Here is an 18,494-nt window from a genome sequence, read left to right as displayed (position 1 = left end):
TGGAGTCCCTGTGTTGGAGATGGAGGGCTGTTCTGGCAGGTCGTGAGCTCTGAGAGTGGCTTTGCCTCCAAATTGTGGAGGATGGTACCTGCGCACAAAAGCCTGACCGTGGACCAAAACTCTTTCCAGTTCTAATGTCACTTGTTTTGTTTTTAAGTTTTCAAACATACAAAAAGATTTTTACTTAGATGCTCCTTATAATATGCTTCCTACTTTTATTGGAAACAATGGGATGGGTTTGAATAGTAGCCAAGGACTTGGGAATTTCTATGGAGGAGCTATTTTAAATGATCCATCAATATAATTATTGGCTCAGGGATTTGAATAATCAGAAAGGTGGTTCTCATGTTGAAAATATCCATCTTGACATTCTTTTACATGTAACCTATTGGATGCTCTTTATTTTTAATTTACTTCATTCTCCTTTGCCTAGTGGCCTTTCCTGGTTCCTCTTCTTCTACTTTGTCAACCTTACGTTTTCTACCTTCTTTTCCTCCTCACATGCTCGAACTGTGGGTTGCCCCACAACCCCCAATTCCTGGTCCTTTGTCCTTTTTTATATTTCCTATTAATTACCCCATCTGTCCTTAAGGTTCTGTAACATGACTCCATGCATGACTTCCTGTTTTTCAAAACTACGTTTTTTTTAAAAAGGGGGAGAGGGTATTAAAAGATACCCCTTTGTTGTTTTTTTAATATCCCTCTTAAAAAAGAACAGATTCTCCTCCAGTTTTCTCTTTATTGCTGTAAAACCACTGATATTCCAGGTTCCCGGAATCGGAGCCCTCAAGTTCCTTTTGAATATTCGATCATCACCTATGACAGTTGTCATGAAGTCCTGCCATTTTTTTCTCAAAAATGTCTCTCAGACCTGTCCTTGCATCATTTTCTCTCCACGGCCACCTTTGTCACCTCTCAGCCCTGTAGTTGCCACTTCTCAGGCCTCCCGAGCTCCTGCAGCTCCTGTTGTTCACCTTCCTAGTTCGTCCTGCAAAATGGCTACAATACTGTTTATTGCTGTTACCTTTCTGCTTAAAATTTGTTTTTGTTTTTCAAATTATGGTAAAATATACATAAAATTTACCATTTTAACCCTTTTTAAGTGTTTAGTTCAGTGGCATTAAGTACATTCATTCATATTGTTGTGCAGCCATCGCCACCATCCATCTCCAGAACTTTTATCTTCCTAAACTGAAACTCCGACCCCACAAAACAATAACTCCCGATTCTCCCCTCCCCAGGCCCCTGGCAACCCCCTGATTCCACTTTCTGTCTATGAATTCAACTACGCTTATAAAGAGGAATCATATCATATCTGTCCTTTGGTGCCAGTGTCGGATTTTTAAAGATTGTATTTAGTGATTCTGATCTTGAGGAATTTTGATGAACAGTTGGTAAAAGCTAACAAAGGGCCTTTGTTTCTGAGTCTTCTTTCTCTCATTGGTCTTTAGTGAGCACCACCTGAGAGCATAGCACTGGTTTAGCCCAAGTCTAGACAGGAAAGTCAAGGTGTGCAGGAGTGATGGGGGAAGATTGGAGAGATGCCGATGGAGACACCCACCTGGGGCCTTCGTGGCACTAACACCAAAAGTTACTGACATTTTTTTGTCATGGAGGGAAGATAAGGGGAAAATTGGAAGTAGATGGTGACCGGGACTCCCCTTCCTCTGTCTCAAATGCCTTCCATCTGTATTAGGGGCAGGGAATCAGGCCCATGTTGAAAGTAAGAGGATGTGTGTAATGAGACCCGAGCTCCAGTCTTTTCCGTTTTGTCAGTGGCACCTCCAGTCTGCAGGCCCTGGGGTCTGACTCATTCCTTTGATTCAACTCTCTGGTCCTTTTGGTTCATCCTTTGAAGCTGCTGTTTTATTGCCTCTTTCTTCTCTCTTCTACCCCCAGCCTAGCGCATTGCTCCCTTGGATCAGAGACCCTTGCCCTGAACTCCTGACTGCCTAATCAGGCCGGAGCTCACAGCTGGAAGGACCACTCTACTCAGGTCTTGCCCAACTCCAAGAGGCGCCATATATAAAACTCAGCCCACTTGTCCATCCCAGCCCTGTGGGGCCCGTCCTTTCAGGCCAGGTGGGCGACCGATGGGCTGAGGGTACTGGGTCAGTTACTCCAGGAAGCATTTGTTCTGGCTGATAAGGAAGGCTCAAGGAGGAGCAGCCATTTGCTGAATGCTTACCGTGTGTGGTGTAGTTGTTACAGGTTCTTGTGTGTCGGCATCTACTTGAAATGGCCTGCCCTGCTCCCCACCTCAGTGCTAGGCATGCCTGGGGTCCAGCTAGAGCCTGCCTCCTGAGGAGCTTTCTTCTGCTCTTGCCCCTTCTCTGAAATCCTATTCCACTTGGAGCTCAACTGCGTAGCATAGCACATTTATTCTATAAGGTATAACAATATGGACCCTCATTGCTTGTCTTTCCACTTCACTTTCCAAAATGAATTGTAAACTGGAGGAGCCTTACTCTCAGTCACTCAAAATGGCCTTGCCAGTATAAAGCATATTTCATACCCGTGAGACATCTATTGATAAATTCTGGGGCACGCTTGCTGAGGTTTGTCATGAACAAATGAGGAGGCAAGAACTTCAAGGTACAGTTAAATATTATTTTTAGATCAGGTTGGTACTTTTTTTTTGGTGTTTGTTTTTTAAAGAAGGGCGCAGCTCACAGTAGAGCATGCAGGGATCGAACCGGCAACCTTGGTATTATTAGCACCAAACTCTAACCAACTGAGCTAACCGGCCACCCAGGCTAAGTTTTTGAGGAGAGATCGTTCTTTCTCCTTCAATACCCAGGCAATATATGTATTGTGATTCTAATCACAAAATGGGATTGACAATTTTGGGCAAGTTGTTTTATCTCCCCAGCATGTTCTGTAGAATCTGCCCGTCCTGGTGTTCCCCCGTCCACCCCAACTCTGCAGAGCTGGCGCTCTGAGGTTTCCTGAGGCCATAACATGGTCTCAGGAAATGAAGACGTTGTCAGTCTGCTTCCTGGATTTGCCAGAGCTTCCCTTTTCATTTTGCACAATTCTGTGATTCACATGAGACCAGCCAACAAATCATAAAATCCCCTAAATTTGTGCAATTTTTTTAAAACGTAGGCTAAGTTATAGTAATTTGGTTACCCTACCGAGCAGCATTCAGGATACCCACGTCAGAGGCAGCCCCCTTGAAATATCAGCACGTGTGTCCTGCGCAGCCAGAAGCCTTCTTGGTACATCTGTCCTGTGCCTTTTCCATGTGAACAACCAGCGTTAGAGCAGGTGAAAGGGCCTGCTTTACTACTGTTTAATAATGGAAATGATGGCTAATTAGAGCTGGCTAGACCCTTAGAAAGAGTTTGGCCCAAGGATCCTGATTCTCACTTCGTTAGGATCCTTTTGCTGTTCAGCCCGTTGGTCCCACATGGCTCTCCCAGGCAGAACTGCATTAGCTGGCAGAGACCTACCAGCACAGATGTTCTGTGTGTGAGGACCTAACTTACGTCAAATCATAGTCCTCATGCTCCGTGCCTTAGCGACAGTCTGGAAGAATCTTCAAAATGATGGGGAGGAGGGAAGGCTTGGGAAGGGTTTTCTTTTCATTTTGTAAATTGAGGTATAACTGACATATAACATTGTATAGGTTTAAGGTGTACAATGTGTTGATTTGATCCATTTATATGTTGCAATATGATTACCGCGATAGCTTTGGTTAGCACCTCCATCACGCCACATATTTATGATTTCTTTTTTGTGGTGAGACCATTTAAGATCGAGTCTCTTAGCAATTTTGAAATAAATAATCCAGTGTTGTTGACGAGGGAAGATTTTCATATTCTTCTTTGTATCATACTTAAATCTCCATTGCCTCGAATTTGTTATATTTATATAGAATGATAAAGCCCTCTTCAAAAGGGAAGCCTCAAATTTTCCTAGAAACTTGAAAACCCACTCTTAGGGTTCTCTCTTTGAGAATCACACCCCTCGTGGGCATTTGGGGAAGTGGCTGATGCCCACCGTCCCCTCTGGGCCTTCCCGACTCAGTGCCCCTGTGAACGTGCCACCTCTGTGCCCCACAAAGCAGGGCTGCTGCTCTCACCTTTGGCCTGTTGTCGGCCTAGCTCCTCATTCTTAGTTTGAAATCATGTTAGCCAGACCCTTTGGACCTCCCTTATTTTGTATTTAAAAATACTTAATCACTGCTTTTAATCTTTTCTGGTAAGTCTCTGTTTCACCCTCACTTCGTGACAGAACGTTACAGGCTTCTAATTTATTTCCGCCATATTGCTTTGATTTTGTAAACATTTTTCTACGGGAAGCCTAATGAAGGGGACAGGGTGCATTGACTTCTTCCTGTTGCTTGGCCTAGAAGGTTGCCATTAGTTTGTCTCAGCCCCACTGGAAAGGAGCAGGCACCCACTGGGGCCACTACATCGGGCAGGAAGTGTGCCCCTACCTGCCGTTCCATTGCCTTGTCTGCTGCTGCACATACATTTGCTTTCTAATTGACCTCTATGCTAGTCATGCCAGCAGTTCTGGGAGAGGAGCGCAGGGAGGCCTTCCTTCCCAGGAGCCCTGCACTGCCTCCTTCACCCACAAGGAACATTTATCTAAATCTGAAATTGACCAAGACAGTGATATCGTCATTTTTTACATCATTCTTTGCCCTCCTTCTCAGAATGATATTTTAGCTGTTCAAGGAAATTAAAATAAAGCCGAATACTTCTTGGCAAACACAGTTATTTCCTGGCCTGAATCACACAGTGATTTAATTGGTATGTCATTGTGTGTGTGTTTGCATGTATGTACTTTAATGGGAATTCCATGTGGTATCATTGGGAAATTAGGAAAAAGAGTCTTCTAGATTTATTGCTTATGGTTTAAGGGCAGACTTCTGGCTTCCATCCAAGAAGTGGGGAGACCAAAAGTTGCAGGAATCATTACTGCTTGAATATATCCTTCCGATTGCTTACTATTTTAAAACCAGTTTGGCAAATGGCAAAAATCGGAACTAATAGTGAAATGATTTACCCTTTGAAACTTGTAAAGTTCATCACAATAAACTTGTGGGGGACTTGGCATCTTGGAAGCGATGGTATCCTTTCTGTGCTGTCTACCAACATTTTATTTTTGAAGCTTGAATGAGTTTTGGTATGTCTGGAGTAAACGTCAAAGCCATAGATTATTTTTCATTTTGGAAAATTGGAGTTTTAGATTATCCTCCATAGTGGCTCTTGAGCAGATATTCTAAACTGTATCCAAAACCTAACCCAATTTTGTGTGTTGACCACAAACACCATAGACTTCAAAGGCAGTTAGTTGAGCAGAAGTGGGAAAATCAGCTGTTCTCTCCTTCTGGATACTATGAGTCTGTTCCTTCCCATTCATGGATGGGAGAAGAAGGAATGAGAATTAGCCGCACTGTAGTTTTTACCTCGATTCCGTGCCACTGACTTGCCTGCAGACACACAGTTCTCACTGATGATCTGAGAAGTGATGGATGTTCCTCTCTTCATGGGCTCGTGTACTTAATAGCAGAAATACTTGCCTTTTACGTTGCTGCTTTGTAAAGTTCATGAGTCCCAACATCTTGGATAAAATGTTCAATTATGGAGTTGTAACAAATACTACCTATAAAGTGTTACAATGGAGGCATTAGTTCCCAGGTCTATTTAAAACAGATCTTACTTCCAACCACCTCCCTCCACCCTTAGAATTTTGTTTGTAACCGCCAAGTTTCCTTCCACAGACCTGCTGTGAAGCTACCTCTTCTTAGTATTAATAAGTCAGGCAGATGAGGAGCCTGGATGGATGTCAGGGGTCCAGAACCTTCTAAAATGCTGTGTGCACATCTGTGTACGTGCTCATATGTCCCAGCTCTCACCAAGTTCTCAAAGACATCTGTGTCCCCCAAATAAAAAGCTGAGACCCTCTGTTGGGATGGCTGAGGGGTAAATGAGAGGGTTTTCATGGTTTTGGCCCTGGTGGGCATAGTACGGCAGTGACAGGACTGGCGATAGGAGGTGTTGTAGACGTCACAGTGCACACTACCTCCCACCGCTTTCAGATGTGATCAGTGTTTGAAAGCCTCAGAATATTACTCAAATCTTCAGCATGTCCTTCCATCTGGAGGCCATCTTGCACTGCAGCCCATGAGCACAAATGAATGGAACACCTGTGCTTCCGGAGGCACTGGGCTGGGTTTTGCACAGCCTGGGACTCGTGTTGTCTGAGCACCTTCACCTTTGTTCATTTTCACCTTCGTTCATGCAGGACAAGTGACGTGGCCCTGGTAAGCAGCGGGTACTCAGTAAATGGGAGTGGTATTTGGTAGGGGAATGACTCTAGGAAGTTGACTTGGAGACGTGCTATTTCTCTCAAGTAACTCAGATTCCCACGATTCCAAGAACAGCAACACTTGAGCATTGCCGCTCACGTGTTCGTGGGCTGGAGGAGGGGCCGAGGTGGGGAGCAGGTGGGGAGAGGCTTGTTCACATGCTTGTTAACATTCGAGGCTCTTTGACAAAGGAAGTCTAATGCCTTGCCCCGGTCAGCCAGCGATTGCCCCCTGGGAGGCCCTGTGTGCACAGGAAGTCAGACACTAATGATGTTACTGAGGGGACAAAGGCGCCCGGCCCCAAGAAGGGCCTAATTGCTGTGTCCGGCTCCCAGGCGGGCAGCCCCAAGCTGGAGGGGGCTGGGCAGGATGCGCTAAGTGTTAACACCTGGAGCCGGAGCTGCTGACTTCCTGGGGCTTTTTTTCCCTTTTTTTTCCCCTGTGTGGCGGCCTGCACACACAGTTTGATACACTTTTGCAAGCCCTGGCTGTATTTCAGGGGGACATTTCGGGGTGGGATGTGGTATCTGAGAGACTAGATAGGAATTGTTCAATCAGGAGGTCACACTGAGCTGGGCCAGGGGCCAAGAGCCTGGAGGCCTGAGCCCCCTCCATCTGGCCCTGGGGCTTGGTGACTGCTGCTTCACCTCTGGGTGGGCTGATGCCCTCCCTCCCCAGGAAATCTTCTGGGAAAGGCTGGACCTTGCAGAGAGGCAGACACATATCAGAAGGGTCCCTGTAGCTTTGGCTTGGAACATTTGAGTCAGAATTGGTGGGAGAATGCTCCTGGGGAAAAGAGGCATGAGGGTCTTGGTAACTATTTTGAGCCAGCTGGGAGCTTAGGGAGGTAGGACTCTGGCAGGATGAGGAGTGATGGGGGCACTTGCCAGCACCAAGGGGGTTGTATTGCGTATGTGTATATCTGTACCCACACCTGGAGGGGTCTGTTAGAGAGGTTGCCTCTTATGGAAGCTCAGACGCACCCCCTCATTTCTAAGTGGGGTCTCTAGATTCCTCATGTCTACACATGGCTTTGGACCTGGGGCCTGTGTAGCCCTCAGTGGTCTTGGGGAGCTCTGAGAGTGCCTCCAAATTATGTAAGAGATGTTTCTGGGGGAACTTGGATAGGAAATGTTTCTCACATGATTCCCCTGTGGGTTCTAGAAACCCTTTCCCCTTCTCAACAGTAGGACCGTCAACAATTAAAAGTGAAGCCCCTCACCCTTGGCCAGTAGCCCTGGGGGCTTGGCATCAGGGGCTCATTTCTGGCGACCGTGCAGCCTGAGCCCGGGGTCCCTCCTATAGGCGGGCAGTGGGAGGCAGCTTTGCGCACAGGTGGACTCGCTTGGAGATTTTGCAGCCTGAGAACAAGAGAGTTTAAAAGGGATGCTTGGAAGCCCATCTCCCTCCTAGAGGAAGGGGGGTTAGCCACAAATAACTTTTGAAAAGGGGTCTAATGTTGACTTGCTGCTTCCCACTGTTATTTTAAGGAGATTTTTCTGTACAAGACCACCATGTGGACAGAAATAATAGGTTGACAGAAGGAGTTGCCTTGCTTTCTAGCACAGCCTGTGATGTTTCGATTAGCACTAAAACCTAAAAGGGCGGCCTTCCATAATTTCCAAATATGTGAAATCCACCTTGAAGGAAGCACATGTGTGGGGCACACTGGGGACCTGCCTGGCTGGAGGAGGTGGGTCCCCATGGCAACATCACAATCCCCGATTTCTGCAGACAGTTGTGCTGCAAAAGCAGAATTCCAGATGTGATACAGTATTTGGAGGCTCTGTCCCCAGGCCTCGGAAACAGTATTTGAAGTCTGCACAAGTCGGTGTACACTCCCTGTGTGGTCCTAAGGCTTTTTATTAGTAATTTTATTTTGATCCGGACATTTCCTCTGAGCTTAGGCATAACAATCATGTTTATAGCTTTAAGTTTTCCTCTATTGTCTAATCACTATTTTGCTCTCACAGGAAAATACTTTCTTGGGCTCCTGGAGCAAAGTCTTTGTAACTGCCTTGAACAGCTAAGTGAGAGGAGCAAGTAGCTGATTTGCTGGTGGGTGGGGGTGGGTGTTTGGGTGGTTGGTTGTTCTTCTTTTTCTACCCGGTATTTACAGAAAGTTGGTTAATCTGTGTCTGTGAGTTGTCTGTGTGTGCTTTTGAAACTGCAGATGAGTTGACTGTTACCTTTGAGAGGCCAGTTCTCGAACATGCGGTTCTCATTTGAGTGGATGGGAGTGGTGTGCGCAGCGGAGAGGAAAGGTCTGGCTCTCCATCCAGAGGCATGTTTTATAGTTTGCTTTTAACGTTTTGAGAATTAGAAAAGTGGAACAATCCTATCCATTTGTGAGCATCAGCCACGAGAGAACACACAACCCAGATCCTTCGCAGACTAATTGGACAAAGTACTTGGGCTTTTGCTCTGAAAACCAAGGAGGCTGCAGAGCTTTGTTTTGGTTTTAAACACAGTGGAAAAGTCAGTGAGCGTGCACATGCGTGCGAGTGTGTGTGTGTGTGTGTGTGTGTGTATCTGGGCTTTAACTGCATGTGCACGTTCCCGTGGCAAAGCAATAAGAAAATCAAAGTCTGGAGCAGGGAAGGACATTTTAAAATATATCACATCCCTTTTAGGCCACCACCATTTAGAAAAGTTGCTAATCATGTTGCAATATATAAATGTATCAAACATCATGCACCTTAAACTTACACAACGTTGTGTATCAATTAGATTTCAATTTAAAAAAAGAAAGAACAGTTGCTGAGAAACAGCTCAAACGCGTTAATACATCTTTCTCTTCAGTGAATAAATTTCCTTGGTGGGATGAGGGTGGAGGAGGGTGGAACAGTGAAAAGAAGCTTCGATGAAAACTTGAGCTCTCAGTTTGATAAGCAGGACACATGGTAACTTGGCATAGGTTGGCTCCATGTTAGAGCTCAGAAACAATTGTCCCTTCAGCTTTCCTTTGGGGAGCGTGAAATTAGGAACATGTGTGTGCTGATTAGCACCGTGTCAGAGATGAATCATGATTATGGCTTTGGTCTGCTGCACAGGCGATGCTTTGGAGCAGTGATTTCCTACCTCCTTGAGCAAATCTCTCTAATTAGCTTAAGATCTCCGGGTCTCTTTCGGACCGACGTGGTAATTGCTAGTGGAAACCCACTGGCACTCCCCCAGAGCCTGTGTGTTCCCCACTAGACATCCAAGACCTCACCTCCCCAAATCAGACAGCTGGCTGGCACCCTCCGTTTCTGAAGCTGGTTGCACCTAGATGGAAAGTGCGAGAATGGCTCCCGGGAATGTGGAGCAAATATCTTGAATAGATCCAGGCGCAAGCTGGCTTTGTGATTTATTTTCCTTGTGTATTGGGTTTGCCAGCATTCTCCTCGGCTTACATCACCTGGGGCTTCTCTGCCTTTGCCGACTTTTTTTTTTTTTTAAAGTTAAAGGTTTGAACTGAAGTAAGTGGGATCTGTCTTCGTTTATGAAACCATCTGAAAATGCATGGAGTAAATTGACCCCACAGTCTGCTGCTTGCCCTCACCACGGCCGCAGGTCCTACACAAAAGTGCCTGCTCCATTGAGCGTTTTAAGCCTCACAGAACTACTACCTTTTTAATCTCATTGACACACTGGAAACCCAAGATGGAAGAAATGTGGTGGAAAATAGAGAGTTGGCCTTAGTTTTAAGTAGTTACTCAGCATACCTGTAAAAAAATCCATCCTCTCAGTTCTTTCTGATGAATGTCCTTATTTGAATTTCACCCAAACTCAGTTCACTAAAACATTACCAGCTTTCTGAAAGTTCCTTGATTGATTTGAAAGCAATCTTGTTTAAGTCTTACTGTTTGTCCTGCCTTCCACTGGAAAAGGGGGCACTATAATTACCACAGTCCCTTTTCAAAATGCATTGTCCCAAAATGGCAGTTAAGCTATTTTGGAGCTGGATTGGAAATATTGCCCTGGGAAGTTGATGTCTTCAAATGGCCCAGAATTCCCCAGGGCCCCTCAGGAAATTGGCCGTCTGATGGCCGCTGGTGGTGATGCTGGCTGCTCTGTGTGGGATCCAGCCCATGGCCATCTTTGTGTCCAGGTCTTTCCTTCTTTGCCATATGGGTGGAGCCTGGTGTGGGTTTTTGCCTTTTGAATTTTATTCCTTTAAAGCACTTAAGGGGTATCCTTTTTTCCCCCCTCCTTCCTGAGTAAAAGATGTTTTCTCCATTATGTTCCCATTTGCGGCTTCCATCCCTGCTTACCATAGTGTTCATAGCCAGGCTGCAGGCACCTGGGGCTTGCTTCTTAGCTCACATTGGAGCCAATTAAATACTGCCCATCAGTGCAGCAAATGGAGGTGGTTAATGAACTAAGAATGTGACACCCTGAGGCCACAGCGTTGGCGTGATGTATCGTTTTTAAGTAACAAGCAACAAACAAGTATTCTTAATTGTCAGCTTATTAAATATCAAAACGGGTATGGTAGCTAAAAGCTTGGAATAGTTTCCTGAAAAACAGCTTCCAGAGCTGTTGACCTGCTTTGTGAGTTACCTGGTCTGTGTTGTTAGTGTGGGCCTTTAGTCTAAACCCAGAAATTACCCTGTCATACTAAGCTAGGTCCTTCTGGCTTCTCTGTATGTATTACCTGGCTCCATCACGCTTTCATTAATTCAGACAGAAAACTAATGTTAAGGGCTGACTACGTGCCAGGGCTAGGGCTGTGGGGCAAGCTTTGGTGAGTTGTAGGGGGGCTGCCCTGGTCGCTTTGCCTTCTGCCTTCAGTCTCCTTCCATCTGGTCTAACCAGAACACTTATCAGAGATGTGTCTCTGTGTTGCCCAGTTCCCGCCAAGACCGTGAGCAGAATACATTCCTTAGTGGTTAGTGCCTTCTGCCATCTTGCCCTGACCTGTCCATCTGCCTCTTCTCCCATAATACCTCCAAGGACTGACTGGATCCTGGAAACAGGTGATACCTGAAGATGCCACTTCCTGTGAGCGAGTGTTCCCCTGTCTGTCTCATGTATCCCCTTGTAGTACAGCTCTCACCTTGTTTATTAGGGCAGGAATCTTCTCAGGAATGGTGACAGAACTACGTCTGGGTGTGAAATAACCATTTCAGTGTGCGTCAAATGCTGTGCAGAGCCCTGGGTGGATGGATGTCATCTCACGTAGTCCGCACACCAATCCTTTCCCAGAAGTTTGATTCAAAAACTTTGTATTTAGTTTAGGGAAGTGAGGTTCAGGAAGGTTGAGAAGCTTTCCCAAGGTCACACAGCTGCAAAGTGGGAGATTTGAGCACATCTGTCAACTCCCAAAGCCTATTCTATTGACCACTCTCCTGCCCCAGACAAGCCCCGGGCTGGCCCATGGAAACCTGTATCTAGGATGGCAAAATCTCAGGCACAGCTCTGATGCATCAGTGTTCTGTGTCTGCCTGAACTCAGCGTGGGAGACAAGTGACCAGTTTGCTGTGGGAGCAGAGAGTGACGACACAGGCCACGCGTGTGATGTCGAGATCCATTTCATCCATGTTGCTGCTGAAATGACGTGTGTGAGTTGTCAATTGCTACTGTAATAATAAGTTACTACAAATTTAGTGGCTTAAACAGCATAAATTTATTATCTTATGATTCTTGAAGTCAGAATTCCAAAATGAGTTTTCTGCGGCTAAAATGAAGGTGTGGCAGGACTGGCTCCTTCTGGAAGCTCTAGGGGAGAATCCATTCCTTGCCTTTTCCAGCTTCTGCCTGCATTCCTTGGCTTATTAGCCCCTCTTCCTCCATCTTCAAAACCAGTAGCATAGCATCTTTATTTTTTTTCTTATTTTTTTATTTTTTTAAAGATTTTATTGGGGAAGGGGAACAGGACTTTATTGGGGAACAGTGTGTACTTCCAGGACTTGTTTCCAAGTCAAATTGTTGTCCCTTCAATCTTAGTTGTGGAGGTGCCGTTCAGCTTCAAGTTGTTGTCCTTTCAGTCTTAGTTGTGGAGGGCGCAGCTCAGCTCCAGGTCCAGTTGCTGTTGCTAGTTGCAGGGGGCACAGCCCACCATCCCTTGCGGGAGTCGAACTGGCAACCTTGTGGTTGAGAGGACACTCTCCAACCAACTGAGCCGTCTGACCATCCGGGAGCTGAGCGGCAGCTCATTGACTTCATTCTAGTTGCGGAGGGCGCAGCTCGCTGGCCCATGTGGGAATTGAACCTGCATCCCCGTTGCCCAGAGCTCGCGCTCTAACCAACTGAGCCACCCAACCATCCCGGCATAGTAACTGTAAATCAGTGTCTGTCTGTCTGTCTGCCTTCTGCTTCCATTGTCACATCTCCTTCTCCTGACTCTGACCATCCCGTCTCCCTGTTATAGGAACCCTTGTGATTACCTTGAGGCCACCTGGATATTCCAGAATAATCTCTTTATCTCAGGATCCTTAAAGTTAATCACATTGGCACAGTTCATTTTCCTGTGTAAAGTAACATTCTCAGGTTCTGGAGAGTATGATATGGTCATGTTTTAGGGTGCTGTTATTCTGTCTACCACAGTGTCAAGAAAACAGTAGTGTGTCTGGGCTCGGCTGGGCACTGTTTCTCAGGTGGTTTTTGAGGGCTCTGGAGCATGATTTGGGCCTGAGCCAAGGGTAGCCTGGTGGACCATCTGTCTGATGTGTGCGCTGAGAAGCTGTGTACTCTGTGATTTCCGAGAGTGAAAGGTCTTTGTGGTGCATGCAAAAGCTGGCACTGGCGATGGTATTTCTTGCTTCCGAGCTTCCGACCAGGCTTGGATGGTCACAGGGTCTTTTGGTTTCTGATTTTCTGTGGAATTAGAATGACCATTTTGCATCTACATCGGCAGATGTGCTGTGCCAGTCACACTATGGGGACGCATTGCGGTGCTCCATCAAGTGAGTGTACAGACCGACTGATGTGTCAGGAACCCAGTGTGCTAGGGGGCAGACTAAGGTAGGAAGGCCACAGGGAGCAGGGCATTCCGGGAATACGAAAGTGCTTGAGAACGTGCTCAGCTGTAGCGCCGTGCTCAGAGGGGTTGGGGAGAAGGTAGGCAAGGGTGCCATGGCATGAATGGCCCAGGAGACACGGAGCCAGTGGTGGGCTTGGAGCAGAGGAATGAGGGCAGAGTTGCAAATTACATCATCTTGGTGGCCAAAGCGCCTTGAGGTCAGGACCCAGATCTGGTTCAGGGCCAAGTTCATGGGTTGGGTCAAGGTGGAATGCTCAGTGGGTTGTGAATGGATGCTGCATGCAAGCCTTACTGTCCTTTGAGGCCAGTTCACTGAGCCCCCCTTGAAACAGCTCCACACATATCACAGAGACCTTATTTAGAGGATTTAGGTTTTTGTATGCACGATATTGCACATCTCACTGTTTTGGCCTCCTTTCCACAATGTGTTGTTCATTACAAGTGCCTAATAAATATCTGTCAAAACATGTTATAGTAGAAACACAGGGAGGACAAAAACAAAAGGAAAAGCTAACGAAGTCCTACAAATAAGGTGATTGGTCACCAGAGCCCTACGGACCTTGGAGCATGCTGTTAAACGAAAGTTCCCTTTTGGAAATGTGCTTCCTGTGTGTGTCTTCATGTGGGCCTCCTTACGTCTCTTCCCAGGTGAAAGTCATGCAAATTGTCTTTTAAAAAAACATTGAGGAGACTCGGACCCTGGGGAGGGAAGTGGTTTGTCCTTGGTAGCCTGCAGGGTGGTGGAAGGATTAAGGTATTGACCTTGGCCTCTAGGTTGTATTTTTGCTTCCCTCCCATGATGCTCTCTTGTTCTCTCCATTCTAGCCCACTTATCCTTTCCTCTTTTAAGCTTCTGGTACAGGTCGTCCTTACCCGTGGTTCACCCTTACTGAGGGGCTGCCTGTGGTAGTTCTATACTGTCTGCTTATTTATGGCTGGTTCTTTCACCCTAGCTACATATACCTGTGTGCCATGTACACTCTTGGAGGGCCGGTGTGATCTGAGATTTGTCCGAATGCCCTGTATGTGATCATAGTTGGTTGGGTGTCCTCTAGTTGCAAAGACTGTGGCCTCATCCTTAAGGAGCTATGGCAGAGTTTACTTAGGCTTATAATAAGGTAACGATACTTTGCAAAGTGTTTCAGTTCAGGTGAGAAATTCTGGAATCTTGTGTATGTGGGGAAGGGAGAATGAAAGCTGGAGAAGGAAAGTGAACCAGGAAGAAGGGGAGCCCGAGCAGATCCTGGGCTGGTGTGCCATCTTGATTTAGATTTTGTGTTACTCCTTATTCCTCACTTTAATTAGAATGGTGTGTGTGTGTGTGTGTGTGTGTGTGTGTGTGTGTCCGTGTGTCCGTGTCCGTCCGTCTGTCCTGTTTTGCACAGCTGTGCTTTCCCAAGGTCCACATTTATCTGAGCTCAGGGATCCAGTTTCACCGAGCGTGCCTGGCTTCAGGAAAAGCAGTGTGAACAGGCCTGTAGCATATGGAAGTGCTGGGGCTATGGTCTGAGACCCTGAGCCCCATCACAAGGGCCCTCCGCAGTGTGTCTCAGTGTAACAATTGCCATTAAATCCCGGGCTGCCAGCATATGGTTTTGCCCAGCGTCCCTCTTATTGAGTGGAAACTTTAGCTGTGTGGTTAGAATATTTTCCCATCATTTAGCATTTCGGAATTAACATTTTGGAGAATTCTGCAATTAATGCTGAATGGCATATTTGCAGATTATTACAGAGACAGTTAAACCAGAGTCAGATCTGTAGCTGCTCTTTCTCATGATGGATAAGTGGTGGGTTAGGCAAAAGTAGGATTCCCGGGGCTCCCTCTGCGGATGCTGTAATTAAAGGGGGAAGTCTGGCGGAGTTGTTATCCTGCTGTTAGGAGTACAGATGGCTGTCAGCCACATCACCGAGAGTTAGAGTTGGACCTTTTAAAGTCTTTTTTCTTTTTCTTTTATGACCCACCCAATGTGTTCCAAGCGTAGGGATAGATGCAGTGAAGAATTTTCTCATTAAAAGTAACAGCTTATTCCCACACTCATTCCCGGTTTTGGAATGAGAAACCTGTTTCCTTAAACTTGAGGAATTGCCTATCTGTTGTGGCTTAATAGAGCTTTTGGACGAGAGTGTCTGGTAGGCGAATTTTATAACCAATCAGTGCTCAAAGCGGATCCAACTGGTAGGGCTCCAGCTGGCAGCGCATGTCTCTCTCCCAACTTTACTCTTAATGAATTATTATTTAAGCCCCAAACACAGAACAGATTGCTTCTATTGTCTTAGAGGAAGTAGTGCTCCTTCTCCCTGTAGCCTGGCACTTAGGAATCTCCTGGGCTGGAGGGAGTTTGGCAGCCCGGGGGGCACAAAGTGGGTAGAAAGAGGGAGGGCATTGCTCAGTGACTGGCATGACCCTGGGTGTCTGCAGTCATGAGTGCATTTTGACTCCATGGGGAATCTGTGCTGGAAAAGCAAATTGGCTTCTCTCCTCATCATGTTTTCTTGTTTTCCCATAGGGAGTGGGGCCGGCCAGCAGGAACAGCGGGCTGCACAACATCACCTTCAGATATGACAGTAAGTAACTGGCTTGACCTCTGAAGAATGGAGCCCTTTCCGTGATCTAAAGCTTACACAGCCCTGCTTAATCAAGGACACTGCAGGTCCCGGGGCTGAGGAATTTTCTGAACCTGCTCAGGTCTGTCAACAGAGCTAAAGCGGCTCAGTCTCAATTAAGCCACTCAAGAATTTGGGACAGGTCGTGTGTCCTCCATAGTGTGCAGAGAAGTTGTATATGGAGACCTCCCCTGATTTCCTCAGAACGGAGCCACGTTCTTAAGAATAAACACAGATGCCTGTCAGGCCCAGCAGGGGATGCAGGAGTGAAGCCCCCCAAATGAAGGATGCTGGGGAGAGGTGGGGGCTGTAGCAAATAGGCTAGCCCATGTCTGGTCAGAAAGGAGCACCGCCGCCTCCATTCCAGCTGCTGTGGCCTTCAGGAATTTCCCAGCCAGATGTGAGTTCCAAGAAGAGTGGGAAATTTGCATTTTTTTGTATAAACATTTTTAATATTGGCATTTATTAAAATTTTTTTCACAAACACAGAGTGGGCCAAGTGAATCTGTGTCCCAGTTTGGACCAGGGGTCTCCAGCTGTTCATCTCGGATGTAGGCCTGGTTCCAAGCCTGGTTCCAGATCTATCAGCTGTGAACTATAGCAGGTGACTTGACTTCTCCAAGCCTCAGTTTTCTCATAAAACAAACATTAGTTTCTTCCTCAGCATCATTTTGAGGCTTCAACAAGGCAATGCTTATAACTGCTCACCTCAGTAGATGGCCTACACTCATTAATTGATAGCTGTTAAAATTAGAAGTCATTTCAACTGGAGTTGGAATAGAAGAACCTTTATGGCCCTTTCTCTCAAGGCTCTGTGACTTTTTCTGGCTGAATTGTTTTCTAAGGGCAGGGTGGGGTGCTTTTTCTGATTAAGCATATAGAACCCCCTGCAAGCATCTGCTTTCATGCCCAAGAAAGTAATTATATAGAACTGTGAGCATTTTAACCTTATGAGCTGTAATTTACAAGTAAAAATGTTGACAAAAAGAAGCTTGACTTATACTTAATGGCATTTGATTCGTCTCTTGGAGAGGGTCATGAATCCATGTAAGTAAGGAGTGTAGGTGACATGAGACCCCTCAAATGAGTACTGCTAAAACAGGGTTTTCAGTGTTATGGATACAATCTAACAATTTTAAGATACAAATATGTAAGTCAAATTCACACCCACAGTTGCTGAGTGGGGACTTTAAATTAACCCTTGAGGGCTTACATATGAGACTTAGACATTTCGTGTTAGTGGTATGTGCATGTTTAGGGTAAATGCTGTGATGCTAATGAAGGATTTGCAAGTCCATGATACTTAATTCTGCTAAGTAAAGACATGTGTAAGGGATCTTTGAGTTAGAAAGCTAATTTTTAATGTATGTTCTTGGTCCTGGCAGACCTTGTATTACATTCAAGGGTTCAAAATTTTCCGGTCAGCTGCAAACAAGTATTTGCATCTCTAATTTAATATGGGGTTTTGTGAAAGAGGATTTATACCTGGAAAACTTTAAAAAATCTTATTGTTTTCTTCATGGGACTAGATATTTGGCCCACGTGCCAATGTCTGTCTCTTAGTCATTATATTCTTTCTAATTCTTCTTCATTTAATTAGAATTTAATTTACGACTTGAATTGACTCCTGAGGCATCTGAAGTTCAGTTGCATTTTGGCAAAATGTCATTTGGGCATTTTTGTGTAACCAAAATCTAAAACGTTAGAGTTGCTAATAATTGGATCCAGGCTGTGTAAAATACTTATTCATTGTTTTCCATCGAGAAAGATATTTCTCTCTTCCACAAGAAAGTTCCTGTTATTGCTCAGTTGACCAGTTACTAGTTCTGTTTGAAATAGCTAAGAACCAATTACCAAGTTTTCACCAAAAGTATCAAACTACAAAATCTTATTTTTCTATTCCTTTGCCATTTAATGTTGTAAAGAAAGAAAATATCTCTCCATTGGGTCAAAACCCAATTGCACAGGTCTCCTTGCCTTCTTTCGGCTGCATTTCCCGTTTCTTCCTTAGGCTCTGAGGGGGTAATGCCTGAGTAGGTTGTAATACATTTTCTTAATTCTTTGGCTTTTTATTTGCATAATTGTATTTACAGAAACCCAGAGAGTGCTAATTTTGGCATCAGGAATGAACAAAGGAAAAAAAACCCCATGATTTGCGCTTGATCAGGCATCTTCTCCTAATGCTATTTAAATCAGAGGTTTCTTTCTCATTATAGACTTCAATAAGTGAAAATGTTTGAACTGTACAAGTGTGATAGAATCTTGTCTTTTTCTAAAATTTTTCTTTTTTTAATATATTGAGAAGCTGGTCTCAGCCAGGATTTTGATGGGCTGAATACCTCTGATTTAGAATTTATTTTACTAATAAGCTCTGTGCTAAGAACGGAAAGGTGAGAACCCTGCGTGAATACCTGAGGTTGCTTTCTGTCCTGACCCTGGGCTGGTCAGCGGTGGAATCCTAAGCTGCCCAGCTGATCTCTCCAGCTGCAGTTTCCTCATTTGTACAATGTGGATAGTAAACCAGATGTTTTAAAAAAAGATTTTCCGTATTCTAAAGTTCTCTTCCGCACCCAGAGAACACAAGCTGGATGCTTTCAG

General features: G+C 45.4%; 1 protein-coding gene across 4 annotated transcripts in view; it reads left to right on the top strand.

Moving 5' to 3' along the window:
- Positions 1–18,494, top strand: part of IL17RD (interleukin 17 receptor D) — a 63,986-nt gene that overhangs the window by 22,760 nt on the left and 22,732 nt on the right. For 3 of the 4 annotated variants that reach the window (XM_019724203.3, XM_019724202.3, XM_088798513.1), the window contains exon 2: positions 15,800–15,857. In XM_019724203.3, the coding sequence (XP_019579762.3) occupies positions 15,800–15,857 (58 nt within the window). Of the gene's footprint in view, positions 1–11,738; positions 11,872–15,799; positions 15,858–18,494 lie in introns of those variants that run through there. The other variant, XM_088798514.1, reaches the window with a different exon arrangement.

Source organism: Rhinolophus sinicus, chromosome 5 (genome assembly GCF_057876585.1).
Source record: "Rhinolophus sinicus isolate RSI-liver-muscle chromosome 5, RSI-T2T, whole genome shotgun sequence".
Lineage (NCBI taxonomy): Eukaryota > Metazoa > Chordata > Mammalia > Chiroptera > Rhinolophidae > Rhinolophus > Rhinolophus sinicus.
This window is presented reverse-complemented; position numbering and strand designations above follow the sequence as displayed.